Raw genomic sequence first — 21,204 nt, 5'->3', positions numbered from 1 at the left:
CTCAGGTACCCCTTGCCATAATGTTTAATGCCAAGGTCAGTCATATTGTAGCATATATCAAAATTTCATTTCTTTTCATTTTGGCTGAATAATATTGTATATTGTGTTGTACCCAAGATTTCTTTATCGCCCCCAGAAACCAGAGACCACCAGGGAGGCCGAAGCACGCATGCAAAAGCAAAGGACTTTATTACGAATTTAGGCCCAGCCAGCCTAAATTCGGGCTCACAGACTTCAACAACACAGTGGATCCACGTGGAGCGAGCCCAGAACATGGCGGGGAAGGGCCTTTTATGAGTTTGGGAAGGGGGAGTTACAGGAAATTGTGACACAGGTACAGGGGCCCAATCATTATAGCATCACATCATTGACAGTAACTTTAACCAATTACAGAGTGGACCCAGAACCCCCAGGTAGGGCGTGACTAGGACCCTCAGGTAGGGCGAGACTAGTCTTAACCTCCATCTTTAGGCCCGCCCCCAGAAATGTTAATGGTGTTAGCTAGCCTTCAAGGTCAGAGGGGAAACCCGAATCAGATCTGCATCCTTACAGTCGTTTTAATTGTGGTGATTTGTTATTAGCTGTGGTAATTTGTTATTAGCAGCCATGGAAAACTTATGTGGTGATTTATTGTAACAGCCATGGAAAATACATGAGGATGAGAGAAAAGGTATCAAGGATGATCCCCAAGGGCGCTTGGGTGGTTCAGTTGGGTAAGCGTCTGACTCTTGATTTTGGCTTAGGACATGATCTCAGAAGTGAGATCAAGCCCTGCACTGGCTCTGTGCTGACAGCACAGAATCTGCTTGGAATGATCTCTCCCCCCATCCCCATCCCTCCTCTACTGGTGTTCTCTCTCTCTGTTTCTCTCTCTGTCTCAAAATAAATAAATAAATGTTAAAAAAAAACCCCACAAAAACACGATGACCCCTAGGCTCTTGGACCTGAAGACTGGATGGATTGAGATGCCGTTTACTGGGAAAGAGAAGTCTAAGAGAGCAACATATTTGGGGTAGGAAAATTATAGGCTCTGTTTTGACCATGTTAAGTTTGAGATATCTGTTAGACCAATAAGGAGATGCTAAGGGAGATAACTGGACATCCAACTGGAATTCTGGGGAGAGGTCAGAGCTGGAGAGTTATATTTGGGAGGCATCACCATATGGATGGTGCTTGAAGCCAGTAGACTGATTGAGGCCATCTAGGGCAAGTGTGTAGAAAGAGAAGAGAAGAGGATCAAGCCAACATTTGAAGGTGGAACAGAGGAAGAGGAATCAGCCTAGCAGGCTGAGAAGGAGCAGCCATGGAGGTAGGAGAAACGTCAGGAAAATCTGGAATCATGAAAGTTAAGAGAGAACAATGTCTCATTAAGAGGAGCACAGCCAGCCAGGTTTTGACAGACTAAATAATGGAGGACTTTTATGACCTGGACAAGAGAAGGGTTTAGTGGGGGAGGGACAGAAGCCAGAAAGGAGTGAGTTAAGGGCATGAGAAAATATGTATTAGCCTTCCTAACTATTTGGAGAGCTTTAACTGTGAGCAGGAGCAGAAAGATGGGGCAGAGTTCAAACCTTTTGTAAGGTAGTTGTTGTAGTTATCTATTGCTGCCCAATAAATACTCCCAAAACTTAGTGGCTTAAAGCGACATTTGTTATATTCTATTATATGATTTTTGAGGGTCAGGAATTTGGTTGGAGTTTGGCTAGATGATTCTTTTTCTCCACTTAGCATTGATTGGAGTCATTGGTAGTATTCAGCTGTTGAATGGGCTGTTTTTGAGTCTTCAAGATGGCTTTGCTCATGGGTCTGGTACCTAAGTAGGGATGCCTAGAGAATGGGCTTTGCTGAGATTCAGTTGGAGTGCCTACTTGTGGCTTCCCTAGCATGGGGCCTCAGGGCTCCAAGAGGGAGTATCCTGTGGACAAAACAGAAGCTACATGGCCTTTTATGACTTACAGTTAGAAGTCACATCGCATTACTTTTGCTGTACTCTGTTGGTCAATCCACCACAAGCCTACTCATATCTAAGGGGAGGGGACATAGATCCCATCTCTTGATGGGAGGACACTGAGAGAGTTTGTAGCTGTGTTTTAAAACCCCCAAAGAGAGAGAACATGTTTGCAGTCTGATGAGAATGTATCAAGAGATGGGCAGAAGTGAATGATGCAAGAGAGAGAGGATGAAACTGCAGGAATTGAGTCCCTTGGAGGTCATGAGGGGACAGTACTCAGAAGGCTGGAGATTGGGCACTTTTCCTACTGGGGCAGGAGGGAAGGAAGACATTGTGAGGACGGATGAAGAGTGAAGAGATGAGGCTCTTCCCATCTGATGACATCACTATGCTCAGTAACATGCAGGTCATTCTGTTACAGATCATCAGCTGAGGGTAGGTGTTGAGGCAGGTTGAAAAGAAAAGAAGGTACAAAATAGTAATTTCAGAGAGTTGGAATGTTAAGTATTTGTTTGAACAGCAGATTTTAACAGAGATGGCTTTTTGTCATTACTGAAAATAGTATAGATTATAAGTACATGATGATTAATCCTTAATAATATATTAAGAAAAGTACTTTTTTAGTGATTATTAATTACACCAACTGTTTATGGAACCTATCTGAGAGACTCTAAATTCTAGGAAGTTGCTGACAAATTCTTTTAGATGAGACCACATGATATATTTCCATTTTGTTGCTGGAGGAACTAGCATTAGTTTCATAACATAAGTCTAAGAAAGAACCCAAGATTAGAACTCTGAGATCATTTTCTTTCCTGGGAGGATTGAGAACATGTTTATTTTACTTGAAGAGGATGTCTGGGTCATCATCTGAGAGTGATTTAAAGAAATTATCTGGCAAGGGTTGGTCTTGAGCAAAGTTACTTGGTAGATGATGTCGTTTTGTAGATGATGCCGTTTTGCAGATGATGCTTTCAAGTGTTGAAAATATGTGTGTAATTCTTGTTCTGGAATTGCTTTCAGAATGAGTTTTTCATACACACACACACACACACACACACACACACACACACACACGTGTGCGTGCGTGCGCACCAGTCACTAATGGTCCCTCTTCCAGCTTGACCTTATTTCTGTCCTTTTCCCCACTTGGAAAACTCTTATTCATCCTTCAAGACCAAGTCTAAATGTCCCACTCTCTGGGAAATCTTCCTCCTTTTGCTCTTGACTCTAACGAAAGGTTTCCCTCTTTATTATTCTCATATCTTTTTAATGTATCAAGAATAATGCCTGTTATATAACATTACAGAGTTATTTACTCAACTGTCTCTTGCTAGATTGTATTATCCTTGGCAACTAGTGAAGTGCATAGCACATAGTAGGAGCTACTTGTTTCCTGATATCTATTTTCAGCCCCTTTACCAGTAAAGGAAATCTAATTTTTAGTTGAGGCTTGGCTATTTTGAATAAAGACCAAGTATTTCAACCTCCCTTGTAGTTAATTGAAGCCGTATGACATAATGCCTGAGCCAGAGCAGACATGTCAAATCATGAGAGGACTTTGTGAACAGAAGCTATATGTAGTGGATGGAAAAGATGCCACGACATGGGTCCTTGATATGATATACAGGCTTTATTGGCCTAGGCTTGCCTAAGGAGTTTCAGGTGGAAGAGAGAAAAACTTCCCTTGTTTAAGCCACTATTATTTTCAGTTTTCTGTCACTTTTGTAGCTAAGCAATTTTAACTGCTAGAAATATGTATGTATATATAATTTATATATAAATATAAAATAAATATACAATAAATGTATCAACCACATATTTATGTTAGATAGCTTATATAAAATATATATATATATATATATATATATATAATATGTGTGTATGCTTGTGTGTATGTGTGTGTTTGACTGAACTGGCTGAAATACAGTTGGCTGAGGCCTAGCAGGGATTGACAGCTATTGGCCCACAGGTTACATGGGGTTCTCGGATATATTAGATACGTATTCATATATTTTAAGATCTGTGAATACTAGGCAGGGCATGCCTCACAGATCCCTGTGTCTCACGTCTGTCTGCATCTGTGTATATCACCTCCCCCCAAACACACCAGCATTTGCAGTCCCTTGTCCTAGAATGAACTTTGCTGCGGTTATAAGGAGTTGATTATTCAACAGCTTCTTGCCAACTCTTTGGCTGCCCATTTTCTCTTCTGACGTCTACCTGACTCAAAGAACGATTTATGAAGGGAGGAAAAGGTCAGAATAAGAACACTTCACTCAGCCTCTAAAAACAGCTCAGTCCCTGAGGGAAAGTTGCCTCTCTCTGGTGGAATTGACATTAATCACTCACATGCAATGGCAGGACCTCGGCCAACCATGTGTGGAGATGGGGGTGGGGTGGGGTTTTCTCTGGTCATGGGTTGGTGTTTTCTCTGCTGGGAAGAGGGGAGGACTCTTTCCCACCTCTGAATGCTACCTCTGACCCAGATTTGCAATCAGATATCATATTGGACAAGTGGGCCAGCAATTGGGATCTGAAGACTTTTTTATAGAAAATTTCACTCTTTTGCCTTTTGAAATCTGGTATGATCTAATTGAAGGGGAAAAATGGCTATGGCATTTTGTAGGCCTTACTGAAATATGTTGGGGCAGGATAGGGGCAAATCACCTCAAGGGAGTTATCACAAAGACAATCTAGCTCTTGACTCAAGAGGCCTTGCCATTCACACAGAATTACCAAGAGCAGTGCTAGAGAACATCACTCAAGGCAGAAGGTCTGGGTTCAAATCCCCACTTTCCACACTGTGGCTAGGTGACCTTGCTGAGTTGCTTGACTTCTCTGTGCACAATAGTTCCAGAGTGTGCTAGAGCTGGCTTGTCCCGGTCAGGGAGCTGGGTGTTTGGTATCTTCCCAGTTGTGTTCACTGGTGCCGTGCTGGCTACAGAGGAAGTCTTCACACCGGGAAATGGGTGAATCACGTCTCCCCCTGCATTTACCAGCAACCACTGCACATTTCCTAATCTGTACAAGGCTGACAATACTTACCTCACCCAGAGTTTGAACTGAGAGGACTCACGGGAAGCACAAATGATACCTCATAATATATCTTAGCATTCTAATTCTTTTAGCCATGTAATAATAACTCTATTATTGTCAAGAATATTATTTGGGGAGGCAGATGCAAGATCTGACTTGCTCTAACATATTGGTTGGCACGACTATTTAACCTCTTCGTATCTGTTTCACCCCTGTGCCTTATCTGACTGTCAGGGCAGCCTGTCGACCTGCCCTGAAATTCAAGTTATAGAACTATGTGGCCTGACTCGGATAATGGGCCAGTGTCAGCAGAGTGATGCTACAGTTTTGGAAGTGTGTGTGTGTGTGTGTGTGTGTGGTGCATAGGAGTGAAGGATGTACCCTTACTGGATTGTGGGGAAAGTGGACCACAATCAAACAATTCTGGAGACAAAGGCTATAAGAAACTGCACAGTCCAGACCCTTGTTTTATAGATGAGGAGACATACACTGTCAGGTGGGGGCTTGGATTTTCTGTTTTTGTTCCAGTTTCCTTATTGACCAGGCTAATGCAATCACTGTCTTGAAGAGATATCTGCATCCCTATGTTCATTGCAACATTATTCACAACAATTATTCCAAGATATGGAAACAACGTAAGTGTCTACTGATGGGTAAATAGATAAAATGTACACACACACACACACACACACACTGGAGTATTATTCAGCCATAAAGAAGAGGGAAATCCTGACATTTGCAACAACATGGATGGAACGAGGGCATTATGCTAGGTGAAATAAGGCAGAAAAAGACAAATACTGTATAATCATACTTATATGTGGAATCTAAAAGAAATAAACTCATAGAACAGACTGATGGTTGCCAAATGTGGGGGATGGAGGGTGGAGGAGGTGGATGAAGGTGGGGACATTTTAAGCTGCTTTCAGGCAGGATCATTGCCCCATACTTTGCATTCAACCAGAAGCTAAATAGCTACTCTTCTTTTTTCCTCAGTGAATATCTCATGAATTTTTCTTTTTTTAAAAAAATCTTTTAATGTTTTTTATTTATTTTTGAGACAGAGAGAGACAGTGCGAGCAGGGGAGGGTCAGAGAGAGAGAGACACAGAATCTGAAGCAGGCTCCAGGCTCTCAGCTGTTAGCACAGAGCCCGACACAGGGCTCGAACCCATGAACCATGAGATCATGACCTGAGCCAAAGCCGGACTCTTAATCGACTGAGCCAACCAGGTGCCCCTCTCATGAATTTTTCAATTTCCATGAATGTGGAATGACTTAATAGATATAATATTAAAATACAAAACCTAAAACTAGTATGTGAGATGGTATAAAGGCTGGAAAGACACAATCCAAAATGTCAACAGTGTATGTCCGTGGACAGTGTTAGTAAGTCACACTAGGTTTTGAATTCTGGTTCTGCTGCTTACCGGTCGTGTGAGCTTGGGCAAGTTACTTCACCTTCAGCCTGTTTCCTCCTTTGTGAAATGAGAAGCAAGCCATTCCTGCCCCACGCTGGGTGGACGTGAGAACTGCATGAAGGGACATCTGTAAGCTGCACATTACCGCCTGCTATGGACCATCTACCACTAAATCAAATCCGAATGTTTTGGACAATTGTCCATCAAGTCAGAGGCCCTCTGATGCTCCTTCACCTTTGGGTTTTTCTTTGCTCTCTCATGCTTTTACTAAAAGGTAGACATGGAAAAAAGAGCTAATGATGTCGGGAAATCTAGGGACCTTCAATGGGAAAGGAGTTAAAGCCAACGGGTAAGTGAGCTCTCTAATCAATCTCACAGGCAGGAATGAGCTCAAATCTTGGAACTGCGAGGAAAAGTATGCATTTGCCTTGAAAGTTGCATTCCTTTCTCAGGGGTAGAAGATACTTACCTGTTTAGAGACAGCAGACTGGAGAGGACACAACCAGACCATACTCAAATCCAGATAAAGTTTTTAATTACAAAATTTATAAAAATAGTAAAAAATGCAGATTTCCCCATCTAGTATAGACAAGAACAAAGGAAGCTGAAAGACACATTAATTTAAAATTTCATCATAGTAAGGTAGATGACCTTTTGCACCCAATGTTGAGTCTTTAAGTTGCACATGGGAATAGCAGCATTTAAGGTTTTGTTGGTCACACTTCTTTATTCCTTTGGGATGTGGCCGTATAGTCATGAAAAAAATGTTCCCTGGAAAGTTTGGTGAAGAACAGTCAACTCCTTTGAGTGTGTTCATGGCTATGTTGGACAACCATGGAAAGCCAAGGAAGAGAGTTACACTGAAGGTTCAATTCTGGTAAGTTATGGAGGGCTGTGCTTGGCAGCAGACATGTAACCTGTGGCCTCAAGGAGCATTATTTTAACCTAGGGCCTGACACAATCTTAAAGACGTGACTTAGGTTCTAAAATAATAGAGCCCAAGACTACATAGAAATGACCAGCACCAAGTGTTGCTCAGAACTAGTTTCTATACAAAGCATTTCAAGCAAAGTTTATGATGTGCACCAGATTTCCCAAGTGCCTAAGCCACCCCCTGGCTTCAAGCTGGGCCTTGGAAGTTCAGCTGGTGCCTGGGGAGTCTTCAGGGGAGGCTACAAGAGGACTTTCCAGTAACAGCTTCCAACTCAGGGCCTGGGCTCCCTAGACAGGGCTGTCTTAATGTGGTTCCTGGAGCTGTGGAGATCTCTCTTCTCAAATGTCTTAGTTGGAGAAGAAAGCACAGTTGATGTTTTGGGGCATTTGAGCTCTGGCCAGGCTCCCAGAGGTTTGTATCCTAAAAGAATTTCAAAATGGAAATGAAGGCTCTGCTTTACCATTGCAGCCCAAGTCCTTTCTGTGACAGGAGAACATTTATAAAATGTAACTAAATACTATCTGATATTTCCCTCTACCCCGGATATTGCTTCTTTCTCTCTCAAAACCCATTCCTCCCAAAGCTGACAAACCAAAACAGGAAATGACAATTGAGGCACACACTCTTGTTTTGAGGCAGAGATAGCAAGAGCAAAAAGGGAAAAAGAGTAAGTCTATTATCGGCTCCTGATTTACAAAATGTAGACAGAAGCCAGTGAGGAAGCCATCAGCCCCTGAACTTGGTGGTCATCCAGAATAGGTTTGTCCTTGTCTCCATGACTAGCTGGGATGGAGACCCCATTGTAAGCCTGGATGCAGGGAGGTTTATAAACAGAGAACTGGGCCCATCGTCCTGAGCCCCAGCTGAGAGTAGAAGCAGTTGAGACATGCAGCTGGGTTGAGGAATGGATTTCCCTGTTCCTCTGTGTCACCCGTGTCATCAGGAAGGACTTAAAGGTGGCTGAGGAATCCCCAGGAATGGAACAGGACCTGCAGGTGGCAGCAGTAACCTCAGGGCACTGATGTCCAGGACCAGATGGGTCAGTAGTCACCTCTGCAGAAGTCTCTGTGAACTGATGACATTGCAGGCCACTGCTCTGACCCCTTGTCACCAACAAGTACCAGGAACTCCACCTCTCGTCTCCCCACCCCCAGACCTTGACCTATAGGGAAAAAGTGTGTGGATTCCTTCTGCCATTTTCACAAGATGGGAACTAAAAGTAGTACTGTTAAGGAAAGAAAAATTTCTTTTTATAACTGAGTTAGGAAATAAGATATATCCTTGCCTACATGTGCTTTTAACCTTTCTGTCTTTCTGATGACTTAGCAACAAAGCAGAAAAGCACACTGGTGACTTTAGATTTATACCTGCAGGTTCTAGAAGTCATAGAATTGCAGCTACATACTGGGCTATAGTGTAATCTTGGAGTATTAGCCTTTTACCCACCTGTTTTACAGGAAAGGCCCCGGAGGCCCCCTCCGTCACTGCTAGGACAAGGCAAAGAAAGGAAAGGGATATGTTAGGCAACATGTTTGAAATGAGGCAAGGGTCTTCATCTGAGTGACCAGTGGTAAGTATATGATGTCTGTCAGTCTGGACTCCACACACTGTGTAAGCCAAGGATCCCATCTGTCCAGAGAGGACCGTCCTTGGCTCGCCTTCTGTGTAGGCAGGTCTGTTTTGCTTCAGTCCTGACCACCAGTCAACTTGTGGAACAGATCCTCGTCAAGGGTCTCATTCTGGTCCTTGGACCGGGTGGACAGGAAAATGTAGCCACCGATGTATTCATGCACAATCTTGCAATCTGCACTCAGGCAGGTGAATGCAATGAAGACATTCTGGTCAAATTCAATTGCCACCTGGAAGAGGAAGGCACAGGTGAGCTTAAACTCTGACAAGGAAAATGAAGAAAAAACTGCCTTGGGATGGTGTCAGAGCTGAGGACTCCTTAGGTGGCTTACAGATAATTCCTCCTGCTTTCCCCAAAACCCCACAGACAAAAAAACCAAAAACCAAAATAAAACAAAACCCTGCCAAAACAAAAAACTCCAAAGCAATCACCACTTCCATTAACCGCTTACAGTAAATTTGTCTTTACTCTCTTTGCGCCCCCTTGTGGTGTCAGCTTTGCTGCACACCTGGCAAAGCATTCTAATTCCCAGCACACAGAGATACTTTCTGTCACTCTTGTTTAGATATAATTAATAACTTCTTAAGCACTCCCTCTGTTGAGGGACAGGATATTTTGCAGACTTTTTGATGGAGAGTAAAAGGCTCCCCTGAATTTTCCTGTACCCAGCAGGCCTGCAGCCCTTCCCAGCTGAATGAAACTCTCAAAGCCAGAAGAAACATTCTTCACTTGTTCTCAGACCTTGGTTGCCCAAGTGGACTTTTAAAAATTACTGATGCCAGGTGTGGCCTGGGCAGCGTGGCCAGGGTGTGGCTTGGGCAGCGTGGCCTGGGTATTTTATTTATTTAAAAATTTTTTTTTAATGTTTATTTAATTCTGAGAGAGAGACACACACAGAGCATGAGCGGGGGAGGGTCAGAGAGAGAGGGAGACACAGAATCCGAAGCAGGCTCCAGGCTCTGAGCTGTCAGCACAGAGCCCGACGCAGGGCTCGAACTGACGAACTGTGAGATCATGACCTGAGCCAAAGTCAGCCGCTTAACCAGCTGAGCCACCCAGAAACCGCAGGGCAGTGGTGTTTTAAAGCTCCCCAGGTGATCCTAATACTGAACAAGGTTTTAGAGCCACTGCCTTAGAGGCCACCTAATCTCAGACTTTTATTCTACAAATGAGTATTCCACTGAAAGGATCCCTGGTTCTTAAAAAAAGTGTGAGTGGGGTCCCTGGGCGGCTCAGTTGGTTGAGCATCTGACTTCAGCTCAGGTCAGGATTTCCTGGCTTACGGACTCAAGCCCCACGTCGGGCTCTGTGCTGGCAGCTCGAAGTCTGGAGCCTGCTTCCAATTTTGTGTGTGTCTCTCTCTCTGCCCCTCCTCTGCTTACACTCTGTCTTTCAAAAATACATTAACATTAAAAAAATTTAAAACACAGCACAAGTCTCTTATCACCCCTCTAGGTGGATGGCTTTCTACTGGAAAAAAAGAACACAAAGTAGAAGAGATTCTTTTTTTTCTTTAATTCTTTCCATCTTTATTTACTTGAGAGAGAGAGAATAGGGGAGGGGCAGAGAGAGAGGGAGACACAGAATCTGAAGCAAGGTCTAGGCTCTGAACTGTCAGCACAGAGCCCAGTGTGGGACTTGAACTCACAGACCATGAGATGATGACCTGAGCGGAAGTTGGATGCTTAACTGACTGAGCCACCCAGGTGCCCCAGGAGAAAAGATTCTTATCAATATCAGAATGTGTTAAATCAGCTGGATGCTAAGGTGCCTCGGACTTGATCTAGAATTTCCCAGCTTATAGCCTTGGCTTGAACTTAGCTCCTGGGGTGCAGTTATTGGGAGGTAGACAGTTTGGGGGCCTCCTAACTCAAGAGACACAGCTTTTCTCAGTCATCCCTGCTCACATCACTTGTTTCTCTAATAGTTTTTCCTTTTTGGGACTGGAATGCTCTCCATTTGGGCAGATGAGCCTTTGAGTCCTGAACTAGTTGGACCTCTTGGGAGGCCATCAGATGAGGCCTTTTTGGATTCATTTTGAATGACAGTTCTATCTCAGGTAGTTTCTGCTAAGTAATTATCAGCTTACGTCTTCTATAATCCTATGCTGAGCTGAAGGAAACTAATCAAATTGCTTAGCAATTTTAGAGTCTGTATGGAAAGTCCATATGGAGACTCAGCCAACCCATGGTGTTAATTCAAAACCATTTCGCTTGTACTTGTTAGGAAACTGCCCAGAACTGCATGTGATTATTTTAGCAGACAATGGCCATGTGCCTGTGGTTCCTGAGTTCTAAATGTATGAACAGAGTGATGTACAATTCCGATGGAACACATGTGCATAGGCTCAATGCCGAATATACCAAAAACTTCCACTGTACCTGCCGGATTTCCCAGTTGACATTCCACTGCTTCATATTTGTGAATCTCCATGTTGTAACTGGAATCCCAGTGGTTGCATCGATTCTAATCAACCTATTATAGGAAACTCCCAGAATATCATCTTTCTTGCTTCCTTTAAATCTAAAAAAAATTAATATGAATTAAAGAAGCAACTGCTTTCTGTAATACAATGTTCATTGGTATACAACTTCTTAATATGAACATTTCTAAATGACATCCGAAGAATGGACAGGGAAGGATTAGCTTTGTACAGAAGGGTGTTTTTACTATGATATAAAGCACATATGAAGAATGGAGAGAATGAAGGCTGTCCTGCACACATCCTTTACGTAAAACTGACATCAGTGGAAAGCAAAGTAAGAAAAGGTCAAGTCAATTAATTTAAAATTGCCAACCATGTATGCCCGGCACCCTTCTAGGCCAAAGGAATATAGTAGTGACCTCAGTAGACAGAAAATGCCTGTCTTCATGGAGCTTGTATTCTAGTGGGGGGCAGGGTCATGAGAAAGTGAACTATATATGGTGGATAAGATCATGAAGGAACCTAAAACACAGAAGGAGGACAGGGAATACTGGCAAATGGGGTCGTTATAGTCTTACAAAGGGAGTCAGGGAAGACTGTGGTGAGAGAGGACATTTGATTAAAGATGTTGGTGAGGGAATGTGTTACGTGGGTATCTGTGGAAAAAGGCAGTAGGCAGAGGGCATAGGCAGTGCAAGACTGCAGCATTTTATTTATTTATTTGTGTGTGTGTGCACGCGTGCGTGCAGGTGCGCGCTCAGGGCCCTGCCAGGAGGCTGGTGTGGCTGGGCACAGTGAAGGAGGGGCAGAGGTGTGAAATCCCAGAGCTAAGGTCTCATAGGGCCATTGTAAGGATTTGGTTTATACACTGAGTGAGCCAGAAAGCCATCAGATGGTTGTGAGCCATGGTTTGACTCAGCTCTTAAAAAAAATCACTCTGGCTGCCAATTTAGGAACAAGGGAAGAAGCAGGGAACCCAGGCAGGTACTGTGAAGAGAAGGCAACGAAGATCATTCTGAGCAGCCAATGTGTTTGGGCCATTTGGGAAAGGACAGGGTTCTAAAAGAAAAAGGTTCTACCTTCTAGACTGAGAAGAAACTGGGATCCAAGGAAGGCACTTAGAAACAAATGGAGAGCAAGAGAGGCAAGTGAACACTGTAATCACCTGACAAGGTAGTAGGTGAGGCCGAATTCTGGTAGAGATTGCCATGCCTGGATGAACCGCAGCTTGGCTTCAACCAGTGGCATCTGGGCCACATTCTGGTGGGCTTCTAGAATCCGGGCTGCCAGCTAAGCAGAAGTAATAGACATAAAACTATCCTTAGCATACAGTGACATTCTGTAATCGTCCCTTTAGCTCAGATCCCCAGGAGAAAAAATAAATGCAAGGCCCAATTGTAGCTCTACAAAGAGAATTCGTTTTCATCCATTCATTCAGCCATTCATTCATTCATTCTCTCTTCCCTTCTCTCCTTCTTTTTTTTTTTAATTTTTTTAATGTTTTATTTATTTTTAATACAGAGAGAGACAGAGCATGAGAGGGGGAGGGGCAGAGAGAGAAGAAGACACAGAACCGGAAGCAGGCTCCAGGCTCTGAGCTAGCTGTTAGCACAGAGCCTGACACGGGGCTCGAACCCACGAACGTGAGATCTGACCTGAGCCGAAGCCAGAGGCTTAACCGACTGAGCCACCCAGGCGCCCCCCCTTCTCTCCTTCTATAAAACATATAAATCACTGGGGAGAAGAAGGAACAAGACCAATCAACACATAAACTTCTACGGTTCATGTAGATGGAGAGTTCTGGGTTCCTCTTTATAGGGTCTATATAGTGTCCATGGACAGTGGTTCTGCTTACATTAGTCTATTTGTGTAACTTTTTACCCCCTCTGGTGGACGCACAATTTAAAATTTTAGTTTGTGGGGACTAAATAATTTTAATTAAATCTGGGAATATTACTATGTTCAGTTAGCAGTATTCAGCTCTAACAAAATGAATAATAATCTCTTAATATCATCTAATACTGAGTCTAAAGTCAAATATCCCCATGAGCTGATCTTTTCATGATGATGGCCTCAATCATTTTAATTCCTCATTGTACTTCAGAAAATACAGAATTTACTGCAGTCACTCAAACAAGATTAGCAGTACCTGCTTAGACTTGTGTTTTTTTGCATATCGAGGTGACACAAAACATTCAGGGTTCGTGTCCATGGTTTCAATATTGGAAGCCACCTGAGACGCTGAGTTCCGATTTTTCATCCTCAAAAATGAAAGGATGTTGAGGACCTCTGGCTGGTAGGAGCTGTCTGCCATGGTTTTGCCCTTCGATGCCAAGATGCAGGCAGCCATCCATTGGGCATATTGATTCTCCTGCAGCAAACATCAGAGGGCTAAGACACAAATTCAGGTGCAAAGCCACCCTGCTGGGAACAGAGCAGGAGGTGGGCTTTCATTTCTACAGTATACGAAAGTGTCACCTACCAAACAAGGAAAGATGTGAAATGACACATGTTCTGAGTGGCTGTCAATCACCTAATTTAAAACCCAATAAAAGTTTTTGAGTTCCATGTTGAGATTCCCTATGCTAAAGGGCTAGAGAATAGGAATGTCGGTTGTGATAAATTCCATGCAGGGAACTTTGCTTTTAAAGATAAACCAAGGACACAGAAGCACCATGGAGCATAGATAGGTGAAAACCCAAGCTACCCGCCGGACTTCCTTGATACATGTTTCCATGTTCATATCATGTCTGATCTCTATGACAGAAGGAAATGAGGGAAAAAATCATTAACTGATTTCCCATATAATGTCTACCCTGGTCTATTCTTGGTAAAGATTTGAATCCCATGGTAGGAATCAGGTCCACGGATGGGCTCTGAACCAGTGAGTGGTGGCCTCTATTGTTCTTTAATGTGTGTGCTCATTTTCTACCTCAGAGAGCCAAGTGGAATGGTCAGAAGCTAAGGGGATGCAGCTGAACAGAATTCTTCAGAGCAACAGTAAGTATAGTGCACTGAATTACTGACCTCAATCTTCATCCTCCTGGTATCCACACCTTTTGCCATGTAATTTTACAGTCTGTCTCGTTGGAGCCAGAGTGTAATTTTCCACCTCTTGACTTTGAGCCCCAGCATGGACTTTAGTCAATGGAATGTAGGTGGAAATAACAATGTACTAACTGAAAGCCCAACCTTTAGAAGGTCTGCCATGTTTGTAGTTCCTCTGTTGCACTTCCACCATCACTATATAGCAGAGCCTCCCTGGGCAGCTGGGCACCCAGAATAAATACAGTGAGCTTAATCTCCAGCAAAGGAGCCAAGCCTAGCCAGACTTCCGGCTGGAAGCAGATCTGTCTAGCTGACACACGGCTGATCATTCAAGCCCGTAGATGTTTCAGAGACAAATGTTTACTGGTATGTGTCATTTGACTTTGTGGTTGTTTGTTACAAAGCAATAGCTGACTGATGAGTGCTCTGATTTGAGAAAGCATCTCAGCTGGTTTGTCCTTAGGTTTAAAAAAGGTGAAGGGAGTTAGCACTTTTGTGGTTTTACTTACATGGTCACATCTCAGATATACTTCATTCATACCATCGGCAACAGGGATTAGTAACTTGATTCCAAATTTTCGCCCTGCTACATTTACATCTGGCACAACTTCACAGCCTGAATTATAAAAGGAAGGGACAAAACTGAGTTCTGAGAAATCTGTTATATCAATATCAGATGTGCATCTAAAAGAAACACTTTGAACGTAAGCCCTTCAGATTTGGTCCTCTTCTGAAAAACTGAGGAGCAAGTGGGCAACATTAATTAGAAGATAACTAAATAAGACTCATGAACAACTAACATGGATAACAGAAAATATTTTGTTATTCTTTTAAATATGTCATCAACTGAATTCATTTTCCAAGTTGATTTGGCGATTCTAACTCATAGTAGCACTGAGTTATGAATATAAGCTACTAAAATAAGTTAAAGCAGAGGGAATTTTCTGTCACCATACAATAAGGGAGCTGAGTGCATTTGGTTAAGTATTTTCAGTTGGTGGAGTTACGTTACACTCACAGCCACTTTCAGACACTGGGACAGAAACTGAAGTGACACTGAATTAAACAGAACTGTTCTGGAATTTAGAAAGTTTTGGGATCCTACAATGCCTCACTAATGACACCAATTACCACCACTCTGTAGGCTTGGACACACTGGGGAAGAAAGGATAGCAGAATGCTGCGAACAGGCTGCCATGTGGAAACCAGTGAGATAGAGAGGTTCCTCTGGGAGTGAACCCCGCTTCACTGGGCAGGAGTCTTGGCTTTCATATGTGTGCTGGCTGGGTCATGACAAGCCCATACCCTCATGTTGGACTCTCTTACCTCTAAGATTTAGTTTTTCTACTGGTTCTCCTTGTTCAAGTTCCTTATTTTTAAAGTAGGTTATAGATGTGTCTTTAAAAATGAACCAGTATTGTTTGAAAGCTTTTAATATTAGCTTCTTGGGCCTGCAAACGAAAGTACAATTAGCATTTTAATACCCACCCAGAAACATAGGAACACATTGCAGATTTCAAGTGGATCAAGATGCTCTAGAAACCCGTCCATACGCCATAGTCTTTATTTTTAAAAGTAGTTTTCAAATTTCTTACTCATTTCTAAAAAGTAAAAATGGGGTTTTTAATATGAGATGTAGAAGTTAATGCAGAATCTCAGGAGTTAGACCATTCTGGCTCTGCTACTGCCTAACGTGTAACCCTCGGAAAGACACTTCATCTGCCTGGGCCACGTCACTACCTCTGTGCGATGGGGACAGTATCAGCCTCCAAGTCACAGGGATTCTGTGAGGACAGAAACAGGTAATCTCTGAAAGTGCTTATCATAGGACCTGGCATAATTGAAGTGTTCAATAAGCCATTATTATTACTGTTATTTGAGAAACATCCATGAACCTGGGGACATCTGTAATTTCTGTATACTTCTGGGATCTGAAATAGCTGTCCATATGGACAAGACAGTTCTCAAGTTATCAGACATAAAAATTAGATCGAAAAGTAAGCCATGTTTTCTGTGGTTTCCTCTTGATCCTTAAGAGAACCCCCCGGAGAATTCCCAGCGAGTCATGGATATTACAAAAACCTATAGCTAATTTGTACAGATTCTATGTTATTAAAAAATGTTTTGGGGCACTTGGGTGGCTCAGTTGGTTAGCTTCCTGACTTCAGCTCAGGTCATGATCTCACAGTTTGTGAGTTTGAGCCCCGTGTAGGGCTCTGTGCTGGCAGCTCAGAGCCTGGAGCCTGCTTCGGATTCTGTGTCTCCCTCTCTCTGTGCCCCTCCCCTGCTCATGCTCTGTTTCTTTCTCTCAAAAATTAATAAACATTTAAAAAAATGTTTTGGGGGCAGATCTCCAAAAGTGGTATCTGTGGGGGTGGGAAAATTTTGTACTTTGGACTGCATAAGGTTGGTGGTGCCAATGGCAGGTCTCAGTTGGGTCACTGAAAATAGAAAACATGAGAGCGAGCTGGGAAGTGGGTGAAGGGGTACCGCTGGGCAGAGAAAAGATAACATGAGCTGTGCATGGTTCTGTGCAGCAGTCCAGCTGTGGGGTGAATCTCGTGCGAGAGCAGTGGATTTCTACATTCAAGAACGAGAGAGAGAGAGGAAGTTTGTGGTAACCCCACTCATACGTAATTTGGGGCAAGATTTTTAACATGTCGACCTTCGTCTTTCCTTAGCTAAAAATGTGTTACACTTAACACAAAGACAAGGGAGAAGATGTTCATAAAAAAGTCAGTATATAACATAAAAAGTATAAAATAAAATTGAAAACATTATATGCAGGTAACATTTCCAAGATTTACAAAACTGCTGTGTCAAAATAACATTAATTACATTGAAAGCTGTAGTTACGATAATCCTAAGAACACATTTGAAGGTTGTTTGTCTAAGAATCAGAATCTCCAAAATTAATAGTATTTTCAAAATAGAATCAGAAGACAAGCTTTTAAGCAAAAGACAGTAAAGTCTCATTAAGTCCTAAATATTTCTAGTCATAAGAAAGAATGGAACTCTGCAGCTCCATTTTAACTGGACTTTAGAGTATCAAGAGATTCCCACTGCTATCGTCTTCCTGTTTGGTTCATCTTCCAGGGTGCTTCCATTCATTCCCAAAGCTAATGATTATTGATTGCTCCTATTCCGTGATCCAGAAGCTGCAGCAGGACAGGGTAGGGGAAGAAGTGGAGAAGGCAGCTGCATGGGACATGATAAACACAAGGATGAGGCAATCTTCGGAATCTTCATAGGGCCCAAAGTCAAGAGGGAAATGCACATCTCAATAAATAAAATATGGTAAGTTACAGAACAAGGATGTGCATTGTAGGTGAGTTGCAGAGGACACAGCATTTAAACATAGAATGAAGGATGGATAAGAATTTGGAGGAAAGAGAAAAGAAATTTCAGAAGGTAGCAATAGCACATGCAAAGCATAGAGGTGAGTCAGAGGTGGGCACCTTGTAAACAAGAGCTGGGTCAAATGCATCTTGGACACCTACCTCACACTGGGCACTGAGCTAAGCAATGGACATTTCTGTGGCTACGACATTTCCATGGGTAGAAGATGATGGAGACAGGGAATGGTAAGACAGGTTGGGGCCACGGTGGGACTCTGAATGTTCTGTGAGGAGTTGGGACTTTATTTTCTAGAATATTTTCTTTATTTTCTCAAACTCTGGTATTCATTAAAATTGGAAGGGAGCTTGTTAGAAACATACAAGTCCTTGTCCCAGAGACTCATATTCAGCATGGCTAGCTTAGGCCCTGGGGTTCTGCATTTTAAGTATGCTTTCCCAAGGTGATTCCTGAGTTTGAGAAACACTAGTCTAGGCCAGTAATCTCCAAACTAAAACTGGATACACTCCATCTTTAAAATATTTTGCATATTTTAATATACAATATTACCCATATACGTTATATAAATAGAATACCCTTTGCTTAACACATTTACAATTATTTATTTATAATATCTGTAATATATACATTATAAACCCTATACAAATATATAAATTAAAAATGAAGATGAAGAATTCAGTTTGTTTCCAAAAGGGAGGTTGTTACTCAGTTACATACATCCCAGTTGAGGAAGTACTGTTGGCCACACTTACTAAATCACAATGTTCACTGTATAGTGCCATCTACCTAGTTTTGAAGGTTTTATTGAAGCACAGCTACTGAGTTCCATTATCCCTGATGTCACTCACTCACTTATGAAAATTAATCAGAATATGTTGTATTTTTATATTTTTAATAAGTGGGTTTAAAACATACTATAACTTCAGGCCACCTGGGTGGCTCAGTTGGTTGAGCATCTGACTTTTGATTTCTGCTCAGGTCATGGTCTCACAGTTCATGGGATGGAGCCCTGCATTGGGCTCTGCACTGACAGTGTGGAGCCAGCTTGGGATTCTCTCTCCCCCTCTCTCTCTGCCCCTACCCCACTTGTGTGTAGTCTCCCCCTCTCTCTCTGCCCCTACCCCACTTGTGTGTAGTCTCCCTCTTTCTTTAAAAAAATACACTGTAACTTCATTTGGATGTTTAATGTAAAAATTCTGTTTCCAAGTTTTAAAGGTGTGCAGATAACATTGTTTTATTTTATTATGTTTTAAACTTTGAAGATATTAATTGGCTTTATTAAGTGATTCATAAATTGGGCATCATCCCATCTAGCAAGCAGAGGGGAGCTCTGAGGTATGGTACAAAATGGAAGATTGTCAGAGGAAGGAAGTTGGGGTAAGAAAGTTATTAGCAAAAGAAAAACCTGTTCTAGGCAAGGTCACCTTCCTGGGGGGGAAGGGCAGGAGGTCTATTAGGTGGATTACCTCATCTTTTGGGAGATGAAAGGCTCATGTGACAGACAACCTCATTGGTGCTGATCAGCAAATTCCCTCCTGCCCAGTTAAGACTAATTTTTGGGGAAGGTTGAAACTGTAATTAGGTATAAAGTCCCAGTTTGGTGAGGGAGGAGGGGGCAAGATGGTGGAGAAGTAGGGACCTTTGTAATTTTCACCTGCCCTCATCTATCAAACTAAGAAGGACTGAAGCCACAATACTCTGATCTACCAGAGTGGGAGGAATATACACAGAGTCCCCAAAGAAGGCAGCCTCATGAGTGAGCGAATGCGTGCGAACTAGGAAAGAAAAAACTGGGCCGGGACCCTGAGTCTTGAATGGGAGGAAGCCTCACTCTACGCAGAGCATCAGGGAGCACACAGAGCTATGGAGAGACCAGGGAAAGAGAAAGAGAGGCTGAAAAATGCTCCTAGAGCTATCTCTAGAGAAGAGATAAACCTCAGCCTGGGATGGAGATGGATCCTATCATCCCATCTGTAACTGCAGGGTGTGGGGAGAGAGATTTGTCCCCTTCAGCTGGCGTGTTTTCCTTGGGCTTGGCAAGGCACACTGGTGGCACTGCCTGGCCTGTGGGAGTACATCTCATCTCGGGCGGTATCATCAAAGTGTGTGGACTAGGATTTGGAAACAAGGTGGAACTTGGAAAATACAACTTGGCCCACCCACAGAACAGGGAGATCAGACCCAAAAGAGTGGGTTGCAATGCTTGGTTTGAGAAGAGATTCTTCTCCCCACAACCACCAACGTGGGGCCTCAGAGAGCAGTGCTTGAGACCTACCTTAACCAAACCACACCCATCAGCGCTGGAGAGCTGCCCTTTTTTTCTTTTTCTCCTCCCCCCCCCCCCCAGCCTGGGAAAGACCAACATTGATGCATCGCCATGATTGGATCAATTATTGCCATTCAGATATATTTTTCCTTATCTCATTCTTCTCTCTCCCCTCCACTGGTTTTGTGCCTTTAGACTGTCCTTTGTCTTTTGTTGTTTTTGTCTCCCCCCCTTTTCTTTCTTTTTTTTTTCTTTGCTTTTTTTCTTTCCCTTTTTGGTTTGTTTGTTTGATTTGTCTGTGCCTTTGTGTGCTTTTGTTTCCTGTGTGTTTGTCTGTCTGTTTTCCTTTTCAGGGCTACCTCAAGAAACAAGCCATAGCACACATGGTGGACAGTCCCAAATATCACTGAGTAGGGAAGTAAAATAACCAAAGGCACAACAAGAGAAACTGAGAGACACCATTAAAAAAACACTTCCTGAATGGACAGGCCCTGGACAGTCAATGAGCCTCCTTTAACAGAGCAATACTAACAGGTACAGAGTGCATAACAAGCTTTCAAAACTGACAAGAGACAGAAAGCTAGCCAAAATGATGGAACAAAAGAACTCTCCTTTAAAAAAATTCCAGGAAGAAGTCACAGCCACAGAACGGCTCAAAACAGACACAAGCAACATAACTGAACAAGAATTTAGAACAATTGTCATAAAATTAATCGCTGGGCCTGAAAAAAGCATGGAAGTCATCAGAGAAACTTGATGCAAAGACTAGGGACCTTCAAAATAGCTGTGATTAATTAAAAAATGCTATAAATGAGGTGCATAATAACAGACTGAAGAGGCAGTGAGTAGAATAGGTGAATTAGAAGACACAGTTATAGAAAAAGAGGAAGCCAAGAAAAAGAGAGAGAAATTGATACAGGAGCACAAAAGGAGAATTCGAGACCTGAGTGATACAATCGAAAGGAACAATATCCGTATCATAGGAATTCCTGAAGAAGAAGAAGAAAAAAAGGTCCTGAAGGGATGCTTGATCAAATTATAGCTGAGAACTTGAAATCCAAAGAGGCACAGAGAACTATCCTAAGACGTAACTTGAATCAACCTTCGGCATGACATATCATAGTGAAACTGGCA

At 42.7% G+C, this 21,204-nt stretch overlaps 1 protein-coding gene and 1 long non-coding RNA gene across 2 annotated transcripts in view; one reads left to right on the top strand and one right to left on the bottom strand.

Annotated features, from left to right (window-relative positions):
• Window positions 1–8,171: 8,171 nt before the first annotated feature.
• Window positions 8,172–21,204, bottom strand: part of FERMT1 (fermitin family member 1) — a 35,912-nt gene continuing 22,879 nt past the window's right edge. Inside the window, exons 9-14 of the mRNA XM_029918947.1 lie at window positions 15,774–15,898; window positions 14,957–15,063; window positions 13,549–13,770; window positions 12,565–12,689; window positions 11,356–11,497; window positions 8,172–9,203 (exon numbers count right to left, since the gene is read on the bottom strand). Coding sequence (XP_029774807.1) covers window positions 9,030–9,203; window positions 11,356–11,497; window positions 12,565–12,689; window positions 13,549–13,770; window positions 14,957–15,063; window positions 15,774–15,898 — 895 coding nt within the window. The 3' untranslated portion in view covers window positions 8,172–9,029. The remainder of the gene's footprint in view (window positions 9,204–11,355; window positions 11,498–12,564; window positions 12,690–13,548; window positions 13,771–14,956; window positions 15,064–15,773; window positions 15,899–21,204) is intronic.
• The window catches only part of LOC115275257, a 24,496-nt gene continuing 17,627 nt past the window's right edge, over window positions 14,336–21,204 (top strand). Inside the window, exon 1 of the long non-coding RNA XR_003901447.1 lies at window positions 14,336–14,399. This is a non-coding gene — a long non-coding RNA (uncharacterized LOC115275257). The remainder of the gene's footprint in view (window positions 14,400–21,204) is intronic.

The sequence above is a fragment of the Suricata suricatta genome, chromosome 12 (assembly GCF_006229205.1).
Source record: "Suricata suricatta isolate VVHF042 chromosome 12, meerkat_22Aug2017_6uvM2_HiC, whole genome shotgun sequence".
NCBI classification, from domain to species: Eukaryota; Metazoa; Chordata; class Mammalia; order Carnivora; family Herpestidae; genus Suricata; species Suricata suricatta.
This window is presented reverse-complemented; position numbering and strand designations above follow the sequence as displayed.